The sequence below is a fragment of the Cydia amplana genome, chromosome 16, assembly GCF_948474715.1.
Source record: "Cydia amplana chromosome 16, ilCydAmpl1.1, whole genome shotgun sequence".
In the NCBI taxonomy this organism is placed as follows: Eukaryota; Metazoa; Arthropoda; class Insecta; order Lepidoptera; family Tortricidae; genus Cydia; species Cydia amplana.
The window spans coordinates 3,171,120-3,189,156 of NC_086084.1; the positions used below are offsets into that span (position 1 = coordinate 3,171,120).

General features: G+C 43.7%; 3 protein-coding genes across 3 annotated transcripts; 2 read left to right on the forward strand and 1 right to left on the reverse strand.

The window, feature by feature from the left end:
- Positions 1 to 269: 269 nt before the first annotated feature.
- LOC134655145 (GTP-binding protein Rit2) lies at positions 270 to 6,341 on the reverse strand. Its single transcript, XM_063510598.1, has 5 exons — positions 5,947 to 6,341; positions 5,355 to 5,428; positions 4,725 to 4,919; positions 2,745 to 2,885; positions 270 to 384 (listed from the first exon to the last, which is right to left on the reverse strand). The coding sequence occupies exons 1-5, from the start codon at positions 6,086 to 6,088 to the stop codon at positions 277 to 279; spliced, it is 660 nt and encodes a 219-aa protein (XP_063366668.1). The 5' UTR covers positions 6,089 to 6,341; the 3' UTR covers positions 270 to 276.
- Positions 6,342 to 6,801: 460 nt separating this feature from the next.
- Positions 6,802 to 8,719, forward strand: LOC134655146 (WD repeat-containing protein 91). The gene is made up of 4 exons (XM_063510599.1): positions 6,802 to 7,122; positions 7,207 to 7,356; positions 7,750 to 7,955; positions 8,466 to 8,719. The coding sequence occupies exons 1-4, from the start codon at positions 6,879 to 6,881 to the stop codon at positions 8,691 to 8,693; spliced, it is 828 nt and encodes a 275-aa protein (XP_063366669.1). The 5' UTR covers positions 6,802 to 6,878; the 3' UTR covers positions 8,694 to 8,719.
- Positions 8,720 to 9,839: 1,120 nt separating this feature from the next.
- Positions 9,840 to 14,409, forward strand: LOC134655147 (protein SPMIP1-like). Its single transcript, XM_063510601.1, has 3 exons — positions 9,840 to 10,024; positions 12,250 to 12,431; positions 14,199 to 14,409. Exons 1-3 carry the CDS (start codon positions 9,869 to 9,871, stop codon positions 14,407 to 14,409), a joined length of 549 nt encoding a protein of 182 aa, XP_063366671.1. The 5' UTR covers positions 9,840 to 9,868.
- The last annotated feature ends 3,628 nt before the right edge of the window (positions 14,410 to 18,037 follow it).

Consider the following 18,037-nt stretch of genomic DNA (forward strand, 5'->3'; position numbering starts at 1 on the left):
GCGTGCTATTCAAAACTGACATCAATTAGTCAAAAAAGCAAAACGGTCCGACACAGATAATGTCATAATCATTTAGATTTCCAAATTTGGTTACGATTGGTTAAGTTTTGGAGGAGGAAACAGTCGAGTACGAAACCTCGATTTTTGATATTTTTACGCAGGATTTTTCGCCTTGTCCTTATCGCACTAGTGTTAGGAGCCGCTTCCGTTAGCGAGACGGGTATATTTACCTAAAATATTTAAATCTTAGCTCCTGTTGGCTCTTAAGGCTTACGTTCAGTCGTGGCGCCGCCGCCGACGGAACACGAGCGCGAAGATGCTGCGGAGACGCCGCCAGCGCCGGCGCCCGCCGCCCGTCGAGATGCCGGTGCCCATCAATGAGGACTGGGGACAAATTTGAGACTTATTTACTACCGAATAAAGTCGCAATTTGGACGGAGTCAGGCGCAACTTCTAACAGTATAAATTGAGTCTAATAGTATAGGCAGTAAAGTTGCTTTTTAGACGAACAACCGTAATAAAAGCGCAGCTCGCAGGTCCCAGATACGTCTCCAAGAATGGGCAAACGAACTATGAGGCCAGAGTGAGACAAACAGTGTGTACCTGTCTCTGTCGCTCCAATCGGCGTTTGTCACACATGAGCGCGTAGAAAGCATCATCGACGAAATGTCTCAGCCCAGAGGGCCTACTGCGAACCACGTTCGACGTGTTACCTCCCTGTCACACTTACGTACGAATTTACAAGTGCGACAGAGAGGCAACACGTCGAACGTGGTTCGCGGTAGGCGCTCTGGAGACCCGCCATGTTGGGTGGCCAGTGAGACAGAGTGTATACCTGTCTCTGTCGCTCCAGACGGCGTATTTCACGCACGAGCGCGTGAAAGGCGTCATCGACGAAGTGTCTCAGCCCAGTAGGCCCGCCACGTTGTGTGGCCAGTGAGACAAACAGTGTATACCTGTCTCTGTCGCTCCAGACGGCGTATTTCACGCACGAGCGCGTGAAAGGCGTCATCGACGAAATGTCGCAGCCCAGTAGGCCCGCCACGTTGTGTGGCCAGTGAGACAGACAGTATGTACCTGTCTCTGTCACTCCAATCGGCGTTTGTCACGCATGAGCGCGTAGAAAGCATCATCGACGAAATGTCTCAGCCCAGGAGGGCCACCACGTTGTGTGGCCAGTGAGACAGACAGTGTATACCTGTCTCTGTCGCTCCAGACGGCGTATTTCACGCACGAGCGCGTGAAAAGCGTCATCGACGAAATGTCTCAGCCCAGTAGGCCCGCCACGTTGTGTGGCCAGTGAGACAGAGTGTATACCTGTCTCTGTCGCTCCAGACGGCGTATTTCACGCACGAGCGCGTGAAAGGCGTCATCGACGAAGTGTCTCAGCCCAGGAGGCCCACCACGTTGGGTGAGACAGACAGTGTATACCTGTCTCTGTCGCTCCAGACGGCGTATTTCACGCACGAGCGCGTGAAAAGCGTCATCGACGAAATGTCTCAGCCCAGGAGGCCCGCCACGTTGTGTGGCCAGTGAGACAGACAGTGTATACCTGTCTCTGTCGCTCCAGACGGCGCATTTCACGCACGAGCGCGTGAAAAGCGTCATCGACGAAATATCTCAGCCCAGGAGGGCCACCACGTTGTATGGCCAGTGAGACAGACAGTATGTACCTGTCTCTGTCGCTCCAGACGGCGTATTTCACGCACGAGCGCGTGAAAGGCGTCATCGACGAAATGTCTCAGCCCAGGAGGCCCACCACGTTGGGTGAGACAGAGTGTATACCTGTCTCTGTCGCTCCAGACGGCGTATTTCACGCACGAGCGCGTGAAAGGCGTCATCGACGAAGTGTCTCAGCCCAGTAGGCCCGCCACGTTGTGTGGCCAGTGAGACAGATTGTATACCTGTCTCTGTCGCTCCAGACGGCGTATTTCACGCACGAGCGCGTGAAAGGCGTCATCGACGAAGTGTCTCAGCCCAGGAGGCCCACCACGTTGTGTGGCCAGTGAGACAGACAGTATGTACCTGTCTCTGTCACTCCAATCGGCGTTTGTCACGCATGAGCGCGTAGAAAGCATCATCGACGAAATGTCTCAGCCCAGGAGGGCCACCACGTTGTGTGGCCAGTGAGACAGAGTGTATACCTGTCTCTGTCGCTCCAGACGGCGTATTTCACGCACGAGCGCGTGAAAAGCGTCATCGACGAAGTGTCTCAGCCCAGTAGGCCCGCCACGTTGTGTGGCCAGTGAGACAGACAGTGTATACCTGTCTCTGTCGCTCCAGACGGCGTATTTCACGCACGAGCGCGTGAAAGGCGTCATCGACGAAGTGTCTCAGCCCAGTAGGCCCGCCACGTTGTGTGGCCAGTGAGACAGAGTGTATACCTGTCTCTGTCGCTCCAGACGGCGTATTTCACGCACGAGCGCGTGAAAGGCGTCATCGACGAAGTGTCTCAGCCCAGTAGGCCCGCCACGTTGTGTGGCCAGTGAGACAGAGTGTATACCTGTCTCTGTCACTCCAGACGGCGTTTGTCACGCATGAGCGCGTAGAAAGCATCATCGACGAAATGTCGCAGCCCAGTAGGCCCGCCACGTTGTGTGGCCAGTGAGACAGACAGTGTATACCTGTCTCTGTCGCTCCAGACGGCGTATTTCACGCACGAGCGCGTGAAAAGCGTCATCGACGAAATGTCTCAGCCCAGTAGACCCGCTACGTGGGTGTCCAGTGAGACAGACAGTGTATACCTGTCTCTGTCGCTCCAGACGGCGTATTTCACGCACGAGCGCGTGAAAGGCGTCATCGACGAAGTGTCTCAGCGCAGCCGAGGTCTCGAAGAACGGGCAGCCGAGCTGCGTGGCCAGGGCCGAGCCTTCTTCAGTTGTCACCTGCAACAAAAAGTTATAATTACCAATAAACAATAAATAAATAAGCCTTTAATCCATATAAGAGACACTTGTAAATACAGATTTAGATATTTGGTTTGTGAGATGTATATTGATTAAATTATAGAATGTCTCTTAGTGTGGCATAGGCCTCTTCCAACTCTTTCCAGTGCTGTCTGTCCAGGGCTACTCTGGTCCAGTTGGGTAATTACCAATAATAACTGCTTAACCTCTCGTTTCCCAGGACCTCTCAAATCCATACAATTCCGACTCATATTGGAGCCACTGGGAACTGAGAGGTTAATGCTTAACCTTAAGATTGACCGGTAGAGAATGCCTTATGGCATTAAGTCCGCCTTTTGTACTTATACGGTTTTTCTTTTGTGCAATAAACATTAAATAAATACTTGTATTAAATAAAATAAAAAAGCAACACAAACAAAAAAAAAGAAAAACAAATTCTACCCCCAAGTATAAAATTGTCAATGTTTTTTACGCATTTAATGTGACGTTTTCAACCGAAAGGTACCACATTCTCGCTTGTCGACAAGGTTGATTTCAAATTGAAGCTATAGGGAAATAGCGCCTTATAGACAACCGACAATAAGTACCCTTTTGTTTGATAATGGCACAAATTGTGAATTAAACCCGAAAACCATTTCTGCCAACCTAGATGTCAAGTATTTTCAGTAAAAAAGAAGAAGCTCGAAGTGTGGTGGTTTTCTGAAGTTGTGAACTCTACAAGTGTGAATCAATTTAAAAATAGACTCGACAAACTATCAAAACAGTGAAATCGTGCTAAGTGAACTATGATTTAGACGCACCAGCATCAGCTGCCTGTCTAAAACGAAATAATAATAATAATAATAAGCCCTGACCACCGGCAGCTTGGGCCTTGCCCCGCTGCTGGCGGCACCCTAGGTTAGGTTTTTTATAATATGTTTATAAGTATTTTGTATTGTTTTTGTAAGTGTTTTTGTATTTTATTTTTATATCCATATTGTAAAAAACCAACCTAAGAAGAGAAATAAATAAAAGAATAATAATAATAAGGGTGGGGCAGCTTGTGGCGAGCTGTTGGGGAGTAACGACCCCACGGACCCGAGTGCTCCAGAGAGTCGGTCAGGGTCTCCGTCTCCGGCGTGTCTTCGTCGGTCGGAGTGGACCTCAAGGGGACCCGCAGGACTCTCGACTCTGGCTTGCCTTCATTGGCCGGCCAGAGAGGAGTCGTTAGAGCTATATGCTCCAGGGGTGGAAGTGAAATTTGCGTAAGCGCGAGTTGGCACAGTGGCTGTAAATTACAGCCACTGGGTAGAAAGCGGTGTACACCTCTCGACACCCCTGAGCCGCTCACACCGATGTTGCCCCTGGTCGTCTTTACGACGACAGTTTCAGGGGCCCATCTAGTCAGCGGCGAGTCACCACCTGCCTCGATAACGTGTGTTAGCATTGTTATGGCAGGTGTCCGGACTTCTTTACAATAGCCCAGTATCATTGTCTACCCAAACTTCAATCCATAGACCGATATACTGTTTACTTTTTCTACAATAGTCCCAATGCCTGCTGCGACCGGTTCATGAGTGTCTATTGTTGCACCTGTGAACGGGTTCCAGCAGGCGTTTTACATGACATTAAAGCTCTCCAAGGGGCCTCTACGTGTTGGATCTATATCCCCACGCAAGCCTATCAAAAGACCGGGATTATAGGCCCGTGAAATCCAAAAGGAGATACAAATAATAATAATAATATAATAATTTTTATATCCATATTATAAATAACCTAACTTGTGATGAAAAATAAATAGATGGAATAATAATAAAAAGCCCTTATGAAAATACTAACCTGCCGACACCGGGGAGCCAGGTCCAGCTTATTCCCGACTAGTACAAGAGGCAGGCGCTCCTGGGGCCGCGCCTGCGCGAGCAGCCGCCGGTACTCGGCCGCGGCGCGGAACGAGCGCCGGTCCGTTACGGAGTAGCAGAGCACGAAGCCCTCTCCGCAACGCATGTACTGCTCCCGCATCGCTGTGAACTCCACCTGAGAAGATGGCCGCTTTAAAATTTAACACATTTACTGCCAGGAACCCACCTGGTGGGCACTCGTGAACTTGGCTCAGATGCTGGACAACCCGTTGGGCGAATTGTTTTGTACACAGCTATAGACGACCAGTTTCTGGGGTAGTGCGCCGTTTTTTGTCTGGCAGTGAATGTGTTAAAAGTTTACTCAATTTGTATAAATGCTGCCAAGGATGGTTAGAGTTTGTTGGCTGTTGGTACATCCGTAATTAAAGTATTCACGGCCAAAAGGGACCAAAGACATGGTCTATTATAGGGGTCAGTATGAGCCAAACCTTGTGGTCAGTTTTACAAGTGTAGCTCTAATTTAAAAAACAAATGTTAAAGTATGCTACTCAAATTCTCTGAAGTAATTTTTAATAGTCATTCTTATAAATTCAGACGAAGTTTAACTTACTTGTCCTGCCGTGTCCAAAATGTCCAACAACGCTGGTTCTCCGTCAATGACAGCTTGCTGCTGATATGAGTCCTCTGTGAAATAGAAAAATATGCATAAAAATCAATACATTACACATGCTATATCTGTGGTCCAGTAATAACACATTTCTCAACTGCCATGTACTATGATTATTTAGAGAGTTCAAACACCATATTATATGTATTTATATCAATTACATCACAAGGCTACCTGAGGATACCATCGTATTTGGCCCATCGAGCAATCCAGCTAAATATATAGGTCATAATATATTGTACAAATTAATTTTAGATCTGGCTTTGTGGCTCCTTAGAAAAAATGGTTGATATCTGCATCTGTATATCTGCACTAGAGCCTTGAATACAGTGTAAGCAAACATAATGTACACTATTTGTGCAAAAAACCATTCTGTACATATACAAATTGTTTGTTTATAAACAATTGGAATTCAGCAAACCCTACTATGATCTTGAATCATAAAAAAATTGTTTAAAATAAATTGAAAACAATTCATGTTTGGACCTTATGGGAAAATCCATAGATAACAAGATAAATAAACATTGACGCATACCTATAGTAGGATCATGGTAGTCCAAGAAACTGTGGCTCACGAACTGAAGAGTAACCGCGGACTTGCCCACCCCCCCGTCCCCCAGCACGACGATCTTGTACACCCGGAGCCCGCGCGACGTGCCCGCCGCCTCGCCGGCCATGCCTCCACATGCCTGGCCCTTCGGACCGTGGCCTCGCCCGCCCTCGCCTCCGTCACTCGCCGAACCCACACCGCGCCATCGCCCCACACCGCACAAACCCAAGATCACCACCGTGATTGCTTCTTAGCAGTACAGGGATTTGTTCATTTGTTAACGCGCATTGTGTTCATAATAAATTATTGCAATAAAAATCGACAGCTGATTATTGTACGCGATTGACATTTCGACAGTGTTGTTTTGTGTATGTTGGTATTATTTGTGGAACAAACGTCGCATTCATAATTGAAAGAGAATGTGATGAGAATGAAAAAAAGAAATGAGTCTCAAGTCTTGCAACTTGACTCCTAGTTATGCGAACTGCACAATCATTAATATTTGATACGGTTTTAATATCTTAGAATGAATTGATTAGCATTTTTCAATAAAAAGACCGAAATACACCATCTTTTTATTAAATTTGAAATGCACTTTAAACATATCTGTGTCGGCTAACGTTCAAAAACTATACTTTGATCTAATTTTTATTTTGGGGTAATATAGTTTTGTCATTACATTCGTTTGTACAATAACATATGAACAAAATATGAAAAATTAATAATATTTGTTCTGTACTTTTTCTACAAAATGTTTAAAATAATGAAATTCATTGTAATTTTTTAAAAGTTTGCGTCAGATAAGAGTAAAAGTGGCGTGAATATGAATGCACCCGAAAACAAAATGTCTGTTTGCTGTCACTTTCCGATTTTTGTAAACAAATTTATCTTATTATCAAAATAAATAATAACTTGAAATGGCTCACATACAATTCGTTGACGAACTCGTAAGAGAATATTTACTATACAGGGGATTTACATCCACTGTAAAAGCTTTCGACAGTGACTTGAAAACTGATAAAGACAAAGGTTTTAGGGTGGACAAGATTGTGGATCAAATTTTGCATTTTATAAACGTTTCTGACCTCAACGGCTTGAAGGAGTACTGGTCCCACCTCGACAGTTTGGTTTTCTCTAAATTAGAGATACATGTTCAACCAGGTAATCTATTTTTATCTTTAAATCTCACGATAAGCAACAATGAAAAGTTATAGTCACTTTATAAGTTCACTCCACTTGTTTCAGCTGTAAGGAAATTAGAATACAGTCTCTACAAACTGTATTTAGTGACGGCCGCCCAAGGTACCGGTGGTGTGAAGAATGAACGAGTCACAGAATTTTTTGCTAAGATGGTGCCAGAGTTGCAGGGCCAAAATGAGTGGAGGGATTGGTTCAGTAAGTATAACATTTAAAAAAGGAGCAGTTTGTAATAATTTTTGGTGTAGTGTAGTAAAAAAGGATGCAAACCCATAAAAAGCTTTAAAACTTAAACATGTATAAAACAATGATAATCATCATTTCAATGTCAATTTCTTGGAATGGAATTGAATCATTTTCAGAACGACATTGTATATTATGACTAAATAATAAGATTAAAAGGCTAAATTACAGTTTTCAGTTATTTTATGGTCACTTAAACATGAACAAAGTTTATAATAATTTTTACTTTATTACCTCTTTCTCCATTCCGCATGAGGGCCACAGCTGGACTCTTGTTTGCACCTCTCCTCTCAATAAATAAAGATTTGCTTCTGGTATTTCCTCTACCGCTAAAATTAAACTTTCCAGTGCTCCCATACATTCAAAAACCGGAAGAGAACCCAACATTCAGCCTCTTCTTCACCCGAGCATGGCAAGACAGTGTGCTAGTGTCGCTGCACAATCTGCTGGCCACCGTGTTTCAGTGCATGCCGCAGCCTACGCTGACAAGTTATGAGAGTGATGTTGCTATGGTAAAGCGGCTGCAAGATGAGCTGGCTGCACTTAAAGGAAAGGTAATATAAATGCATAAACTGCACATATACTATAAAGTATAAAGGTTCCGTCACACAGGCACGTTTTCCGAGCGGGGCGTGAACGTTTTATGTATTGTGTAAAAGCGGCGCGCCCCGCTCACGCCCCGCCCGGAAAACTCGCCTGTGTGACGTAACCTTAAGTGCTACCATATTCTAATAACTCTTGAAGACTCTGAAAAATTATCTAATAGTTAGTGGGTAAAATTACAGTAAAACCTACTTCAGGAGATTTTGAAGAGACCATTCCAAAGGATTATGCTTAGTTAACACATTCAGTGCTGTAAACCCAGGGTATTTTATGATTTCGTTCCCAGGCCGAACTACCTGATAGTCAGGATCGTGGTACTACAGCTTTATATGACGAAATTTTTGAGGCCTGGCGCGGATGTCTTGTTTGGCTGGGTGGCAATGAATGTGTTAACAGATTAGTTCAGATTAGGTGAATATGAGTCTTAAATTTAACAACCAAATATTTCAATTTTATTTCAGACCCATCAGCCAATAGACAAGATCTCTCCAAGCGGACACCAATCGCGACTAGCGCAATACTCGCGTCTCAGCGGTCCCCTACCATTGGTGGACGACTTCTGCGCAGTCCCGTCAGAGCAGCTGGACAGCGGAGCCCGAGAGGCTAAGGGGCTGCGGGGGCTGATCCGGCAGATGGGCGGCAGCCCCGGCGCGCCCAGAAGCGCAGCCCGGAGCCAGAGCCAGAACTAAAAGAACTCTGATCCAATGTTGAATAAATTAATGGTTCAGTCGCTAAATGTGATTCATGAAGTTAATCGGTAACCAAGATACCTAGTACCTACAGACTGTCCAAATGAAAATATTCTTGAAATGTGCACTTTATGATTATTGTGATGTGTGACGAGGTAAAACATGATATGTAAAAAACTTATCTTTATTCTAAGCTCATATGTATAAAAGGTGTATCAATCATAGGATAGTTGTAGATTTGTTTTTGTTAATAGATTTAAGATAATAATGAATATTACTTGTAAATATACTAAGTACATTCCGTCTATAAACTATCACATTTGTTTATTTTATAAGTTATTAAGATAACAAAGATCACTCATATTGCTTCTACTGCTTCCGAAAACAGCTGTCCGACCGCCTGTAATCAGCAAGTAACATGTACTTATAACTTACTCTTCAGCAGCGTAAACATTCAGATAGCAATGATTATTATCTAAATCTAAATCCCATCCCACGTGTATCTACTACGTTTCTGGCGCAAAAAAATAAACCACACAGAATGAGCCGTCTCGCGTGATATCTAGTGGATTTCTCGCCGCCGGTCTGGCAGCAACCTTACGGCTCGGCCCCGACATTGAGCGACTTGCCTGGCGACTTGCGATGGCGGCAGCGACAACCATAGGTGGGAACGAAAGGTCCGATCGCTGTGTCTCGCTCCAACCTATGGATATCGCTGCCGCCGTCACAAGTCGCTTTATATCGTGGCCGATCCGTTCAATGGATTTGGCGTTGAGCCTTATTTTATGTCATAGACATTTCCAAAAATATAGGTAGTTATGGTATTGAGCATTATGGCAACCTGTCATAACTAAATTCTTGTCAGTTTATAGCAGCTAAATTTAAAAAGATATTTTTATAAATGAAACAAACTAAATTTATACGTGTTTTATAACGAAAATATATCAAGAACGTAACACGTAAACTTAAATCCAACAGATTTTAGTACAGCTTTAACTTTCAACCTGTGTCTGTAATTAAAAGTGTAAAATCATATAAAAGCTCGTAACTTAACTTCCACTATGTTTGCTGCAAGATAACTCCAACTAAATCGTGGCAGCCTGCCCAATTTTAAAACTGATTCCCTGACCCAGAGTTAGTGACAAAGGCCAACGTCTAAAATATAAAGGTTCAAGATGTCGTTCGAGTTTTATCTCGACGCCGAGGGTCGCTCGAAACGCCGCATCACCAACTGGTACTACAACAACTTGCAGAGAGTGCTGGAACAGGCCAAGGAAAATCGTGCTCGGAATGTAGACACGTCTATTGCTATGGCCAAGGAACTTAAAGCGGTAAGTCGTTGTGTCCAAGCTTCTGTGAACCCTTAGCGTAAGGCCTGAGTGGACGCTCGAGTCGTGCGGCATGCATGTTAAACAAATGCAAACGTATAAGAGCGGCCTTAGTGCACGCTGCTCAAATCACTCATAACCCCGACGCCACACTGCACGTCCCGCTGAACGCTCCGCTTCGAGCGTCCGCTCAGGCCTTAAGCTTTGGATTCCTCCGAAAACGGTGCCGTAATATGACGGCCGCTATATAGCGTTGAATGACGTCATTAGAACGTTGTCTATGTAAACAAGATGGCGCGGTTTCCTAGACAGCGTTACGTTACGTTGACTGTCAACGTAACGTAAGATGACGGCCGTCATGACGGTGTCGATAGTTCCGTGAACGTTTTATTAGATAGCGGTGACGCCATTTTGAATAAATGACACGAGATTTGAATAAATGATTCCGTACTACGATTATTTTCCTCTTCTGATGATATTTCATCCTCCAAGTAAATTATAGATGTTCAAGCAAATCTTGTCAGTAGAAAAAGGCGCGAAATTCAAATTTTCTATGGGACGTTATCCCTTCGCGCCTACATTTTTCAAATTTCCCACTTTGACCTTGGTGGATGACGGTGTGTTATGACGCCGTGGTACTTTCCACATGTCGCCACCGTAAAGACGGCCGTCTTTTGCGGCCGCTATATGACGGCACCGTTTTCGGAGGAATCCAAAGCTTTACACTTAGACCGCCAAAGACGTCAACTAACGCGCGCGGCTACTAGGTAGTGCTCCCGGTACTATGCAAATACAGTACCGGAACCGGGAATTCCCGGTTCTCGCCATACAAACTCAGTCGGGAGCATTCCCTAGCGCAGGGGCGTATTTACCCTAGGGCCATACGGGCCATGGCCCGGGGCGCCAACCCTCAGGGGCGGCATGGCGCGGCATATGCCGCCCCTAGCGGATTGCATTTTGTTTCTCTTCCTTGACTTCTGGGGCGGCGAAACGTATTGGCCCGGGGCGCCAAATTTCAAAATACGCCCCTGCCTAGCGGCAACAGCCCAATATCAACCTTAGTGCATTCACGCGCGTTAGGCATGGCGTTCAAAGGGTTAAGGCCAAGGCTAGTACTCTTTATTATACTGTGCGTCAACGATAATTTAGTGAAATTTGCGTCGTTCCGAAACAGGATAAACAAGACTAAGCAGGGCCGTATTTGCCCTAGTGCCGAAATAGATATATACATACCTACATATTATACATATATTATAGTATTCTATTTCAGATCTCAACCTCGAGGTCAGTTTTTGGCCGCAAACTTTTAAGTACAGGCACATGCCGTCAAATCTTAAAAACCTACCTAAATAAATGTTCTTCTTGGGGTTAGGGTATCCTCACTGTTTCCCTTCACTTCAAAAGCGACTGATAACTATCAAATGATATTTTCGAAGCTGAACGTCTCACCGATAGGCTACAGGCTTCTTTTATAAAAGGTTAGATGGGGTACAAGAAACAGCAGCTAAATGCGAGGGGCGAGAGAAAAACTTGTAGTGAATCCTCGTACCATCGCCCACACCGTTAACTGTAGGTACAGCGTACAGCGGTGGACCTTTTGTAATAAGGTCCACAGAATATAGTAAAATCATCATTGTGCGCCGGCCTAGCGATGCTCATAATCAATCGTTCCTAATTAGAATGTCCCTATGCCTACGACTGATGGTCACTGTGAACTTGACTTTCTAATTAGGAACGGCTTGGTTGATTACGGACGTGGCTAGGCCGGCAGACAATAATGATTTAGAGATAGAGATATTTATTTGAATACCAGTATGTTACATAGGTACATATTGGACCTTGGAAGGACATAGCAAAACATGTTGTTCACTATATTAAGTACTGCTTATTACTAATTTTTACTATTAACCTTTTAACCGCCAGCAATTTTTGATCGAGCGTGCTCGTGTCGCCACCGACAGTAATTGTACCACGCAGAGTAAGGTTGGCATAGTTACGGGAGTTATAAATGTGCTGTAAAAACCAAATCAGATCTTTGTCTTATTTATCAGACTGGCGAAATGAGCTGGATATGTAATGTCTTATATATCAGACTCTGGCGGTTAAAGGGTTAAATATGAAATAACATTTACGCGAACGAACTAGGTATAGGTATGTTTATTAACATAAGATTAAAATATACATTACAATAAAAATTAAATTAAATAATAATGCATCCTCAAATGTAGATCTTGGATGAACCCCGAGTCAAACCTCGTGAGGTACCCCCCCACGACGTGACCCCCCAAGAGAAGGCCGAAATGATGAAGCCAGTTGAACCAGGAGAGTTGGATATCCTGTACGGTAGCTCGGAGAAGTATGCAGACCGGAGGTACCTCAAGGCCAGGAATAAGAAGTCACCGGAGGATAAGTTAGTGCACAGTCAGCAGCAGAAGTTGCTAAGCGGGCCAGGTGTTCAAAATGATCTTGACGCGACTTCATTGTTAAGAGAATAAGAGCGTGTTAGAGCTCGTTCCCACTATGTCGGATGTCGTGGCGATTTTTAATCGTGTGTCGTTGCCGCTGTTCTCACAATGTCGGATGTCGGATCCGGATTTCAATCGGGTGTCGGCGGTACTGTTCCCACTAGTCGTCTGTCGTGCACGATCGCAGCTGGCATGTATTTTTCGAGTGGGTAGCGAGGCTTAGTACAAGATGAACGTCGACGAAATGTTTGTGGTTTTGTATTATTTGCGAAAGAAACGATTAGAGGCAGTTAAAAAAAAGGAGATATTGGGTACACCCAATTCTCAGGGAAAGATTTACCTTAGGAATATTTCAGAATTTGATAGCTGAATTAAGAAGTGATGAAGTGAAATTTTTCAATTATTTTAGAATGTCTATAAGTACATACATTCAACGATCTACTATCTCGGATATCAGGATGCATAAACTACACAAAACGCGGGCGAAATCGTTCCGACATCCGACAAAATGTGAACAGCGCTATATTCACTCGTACGCGAGCGAGACACGACACGATTTTTTTCCGGGCTGGGAGGGCTGGCAAAACGCACGACATTTTATGTCGTATCCGACACAAAATCGTTGTCGGACGAGTGTGAACAGCTTCATATAAAATGTTCTGCCAGTGGAACGTACGATTAAAAATCGCCACGACATCCGACATAGTGGGAACGAGCTCTCAAGGTAATTTTGAACACCTCGCCCGCTTAGCAACTTCTGCTGCTAACTGTACCTCATACCACGGAATTAGATAATTATATTGCACTTTTCTTATGCTAAGTAATATCAATATTATAACCACAATACTACTACACGTTACCTACTGACAAAACTTCCTCTTTCCTCACTTGAAATCTGATTGGATCTTTCCTGCGCCAACATGGTTGACTGGTAGAGAAAGCCTTGTGGCATTAAGTGCGCCATTTGTACATTTCTATTAAAAAGATTAGAAAAGTTTTTTGCAGAAATCGCGAAGCGTCTGGTTCACAGAACTGGTAAGTTGGTAATTTACGAGCTGGCGGCTTCCTCGCACAACTTAATCAGCATTGCGATACAAGGAAATGCCGCCAGCATCCTCGGAACAGTGCCTCAAGGGTCTATTTTACTCGTAGATTTAAGCTAGTTATTCATTCAGTTTAGTATACTACCTCTGTATCATCATCATCTTCCTCACGTTGTCCCGGCATTTTGCCACGGCTCATGGGAGCCTGGGGTCCGCTTGGCAACTAATCCCAGTAATTGGCGTGGGCACTAGTTTTTACGAAAGCGACTGCCATCTGACCATCCAACCCAGAGGGTAAACTAGGCCCGTATTGGGATTAGTCCGGTTTCCTCACGATGTTTTCCTTCACCGAAAAGCGACTGGTAAATATCAAATGATATTTCGTACATAAGTTCCGAAAAACTCATTGGTACGAGCCGGGGTTCGAACCCGCGACCTCCGGATTGCAAGTCGCACGCTTCAGTATACTACCAGCCAGCCTATTATGGATAGCTTTATCCATCTTTATCCACGTGATAAAATAACTGTCACTGTTTAACACCGTGGGAAAGAAAGTGACGGACACCGTTTCATCACGCTGTCACGTAGACAAGAACGACCATCATATCCGTACAGTATAGTAAGATTAAGTTCAGTAGGTATATTAAATTTTTGCCATTGCTCCTACAGATATTTCTTCCGCGTGGTAACGAGTTGGGACTACGGGTGGCAGCAGAAGTCTAGCCGCCTGCTCGGGAAGGACGCCCACCACGGCCGCTGTGCCCTCCTGAAAGAAACGTTCTACAGAAAGAACAACCCCACGCCCGACCCGCCGACGTACGCGCAGCCCGTCGGCGGGGAATTCTCCGTGTGCACGCAATACTCGTGTTACGCCGGCTAGATGTACCTAGGTATAAAATGTTCCACAGAGTGAACACGCCTTAAGCCGCTACACGGTCGCCGACAAGCCCCTCAGACCGCGTGGCCTTGGTCTGGACGGACCGTGTAGACAGTTGTTTCCAACAAAATTTGACCAAAACTGACCAAGGTCAGACCAAGGACAGACGGTTAGAAGGCTTGTCGGCGACCGTGTAGCAAGGGCTTTAGCAGGAGCCCGTCAACGTGCACACTAGCGCCAGTGGCTAAACAATCGTGATTATTTAAATTTAACGTAAGATATTTAAAAAAGGGGGCCGCTACGTACTGTGTCTTAATTGTATTAAAGTACCTTTTGGATACATCAAACTAGTTTCTAAGTTGCTGGATTCGTCAATCTATGCGTCCAAAGTTAAAACGGCCGTTTTTGTTTTGAGTTCATGGCGTTGATGGGCTCTTAGGGGCTATTCATAAATTACGTCATTTTAAATTGGGGCGAGGGGGGGGGGGGCTGGACATCGGATGATGCTAGCATCACGTAGGACTCGTTCCTACGAGTCCAAAAATCATGTTTCCTCCTGGAAACGGGGTCATTCGAAACATGATTTTTGGATGATTTTAGGGGGGTGTCAAAAATAGATGACGTAATTTATGAACAGCCCCTTACGGCTCGGCCACGACATTACGCGACTGGCGACGGCGGCAGCGACAGCTAAAGGTCCGATCGCTGTGTCTCGCTCCAACCGATGGTTATCGCTGCCGCCGTCGCAAGTCGCTCAATGTCGTGGCCGAGTATAGAAAACGTTTGAGCAGAGAAGATATATAGTTTATAGTTTATTTATTGTAGGTAATACACAAAAGCATTTACAGGGGTGCAAAGATTATCCTAATTATGTACAATTGACAAAGTGTAGGTACCTCAGCTAAAAAATATATTGTGTCAGGTTGCTCTGGTTCCTACACTAGGCTCAGCCTGTCTCGTAGGTAACCCAGACTCAAGAGAGTTTATACAGTTGAAACTTAAAGCCAAGGAAGAGGAAATACTAACAGAAATTACTCTTACATGATAGGTTTCTTCTTTCTTCTTTATTTGCGCACGAATTGCGCCTGTTCTAACTTAGCCAGCAGAAAATAGTCTATCAATAGGTCTTTGAAACTTTTGGCAACAAAATAATAGACATATTTATAGCAAAAAACATATAATTTTATATTTTTATTATTTACAATATTTCAACTTTTATTTACATATTAACAACAGCAAATGTACCCAGTTTAAGGCCACATCTCACTGTCAGAAAGGGAATTATTACAAAATAAAAATGTGTACAGTTATTAGAGTCGTTTACAATATTACAATGTATTTAATTTACAATAATCTAGTCGTTGCCCCGCTGTAGAAGCGCTAACATGATGCATGAGGTCAATGGTAAACGCGTTTCCATGGATACATTTGGTGCTCTGATGTATTTGTATACAAGTTACAATTACTATAGTCAAAGAGTTGACACAGTGATGACCAATAAGTGCGCTGCGCTGTGTCGCTACGCGTACAGCAATCGAAAGCGAAATACGACTTAGAGTAAAGGTACCGTAAAGTGCAACCACCGCGAAATCGAAATAATTCCACATCTGGCTTAGCACAGGAGCGCCTACTATAATGTTACATATTATGTTTGTCTTCACACGTTGCCGATACAATGGCACAAATTAGTTGGGCGTGTATTTAAATAACCCTTTTTTAACCTTTTCAGCGCCAGGGACGTGTAAAGTGGTCACGCCAAAAACGTCTATAGACGTCATCGCACAAGATGTCTAGGTAACCATGCACCACGCTTTTAACTAAAGTAGATCTTGATGTTGGCGTGTGAGAGATAGCGGTGAAAGTTTATGTAAGACTTGAAGAACCAAATGAATCCATTGAAACACAAATTAAGTAATGCTAAGATGTTACAATTAAAAATAATCAACCATCGTAATGTCAACAACATTCGCTCACTCTAACAAATTATCATCTAAGAAATAATAAAATATTAATAAATATGAGACGATTTGTTCATTCTCAAGTTCAATATTTGACACATTATGTACAATAATTATCAGTCCTTATAATTTCGCGATACAACACACTTTCTTAAAATAAATCTATACGGTTGTGGTTCGCCAGTTCATAAAAGGCGTTAGCAAAGCGCATTTATTAGTTGACATTTTATTTCATGAAAATATTAGTAAATATTTACAAATAAAAGATCTAGTTGAAATAAACCCTTTTCTAGACGCAACCTTCAATTGATTAATTGCTTGAGTGTCTTCAGAATTTCAACCTCAATATTCTAACTTTCTGGTTCAAATCAGATTGAACTTTCGCAAAAAGTAAGGCTTAGCCTGAAAAGGGTTTATCTTATCTGTTGAGGCGTACAATGACATCGACGTGATATCACGTCCACGATCATACATAGATGTATGTTTAAAAAGTGGCAGTATCGTAATACTCATCTCTCGCACCTGTAGAAAAAGAGATGGATAATACGTTAGTCCCACAGATAAATGCCCTTCGCCAACGCGTTAGAAACGTGTGTACGAACCATTACTTGTGCGGAATAAGACATTATTATGCTCTCTCTCCTTTGGCGCGATGTCTTACTTCGCGTATATAGCCTTTACTACGGCTATGCAACTCAAAAAACATGGTTAAATGTGAAAAGAGATTTTGAACCCTATTTCTTTCAAATAGAGTTCAATACTTATCTAAGTGGACCTTATGTCTTTGCAATAAGGTTTACAAAGTGTCAGTTAACACTTTGACCGTCAAAGACGTGAATTGACGCGCGCGGCTACAGCCCAATATCAACCTTCGTGCATTCCGATAAGGCTCACGATGACGCGCCCGCACACGATAAGGTGCAGTACAGCGTATACGATGGAACGTTCGTGCGTGCGTTTTTAGCGTCACATTGGGCATACCTACCCTTTTCCGGACACTATGCTAAGAAGAACAGAGAAAGATATGTGTTCATCTGTCCCTCTTAGCAGCAAGACAGGAAGTGTTCATCAAAAGGATTAATACCTAAACAGTTTTTGCGTTGCATAGTGGTAGGCAGCTCAAAGTACGCGGGTGATTTTCACATACAATAAAAATGAGTTGGTGAAAGTTAAGTACCTAATATTATCTTGGAATTTAAAATGAATCGACAATTCGGTCATATAACGGTGACATTATCGTATTTTCTAGATTTAAGTCGTATATTATTCGTCATTTTTATTTCAAGTCCGGCCGAACACAGAAGCAGCTAAACATGATAACAATTCATAAATATTTACTGCGACTATTTAACCCTTTGACCGCCAAAGACTTCAACTGACGCGCGCGCCGACAGCCTAATATCAACCTTCGTGCATTCCGACAAGGTTCACGATGACGCGCCGCACACGATAGGCGTGGCGTTCAAAGGGTCAGTTGCACAAGTAGGTAAATTAATTATTTCACTCGGAAAGATCCTGAGTTCCAGAAGCAATTGTTTTTTCACCTCAGCAACTCGAACAAGGGTACTTTGATTCTTAAAAACAGTGCGCATCGTTCCAAACCACGTACGAGTATGAATTCTTAATAATTAATAAATATGTAAAAATAAAGTTTAAGATTTGATAAAAACTGA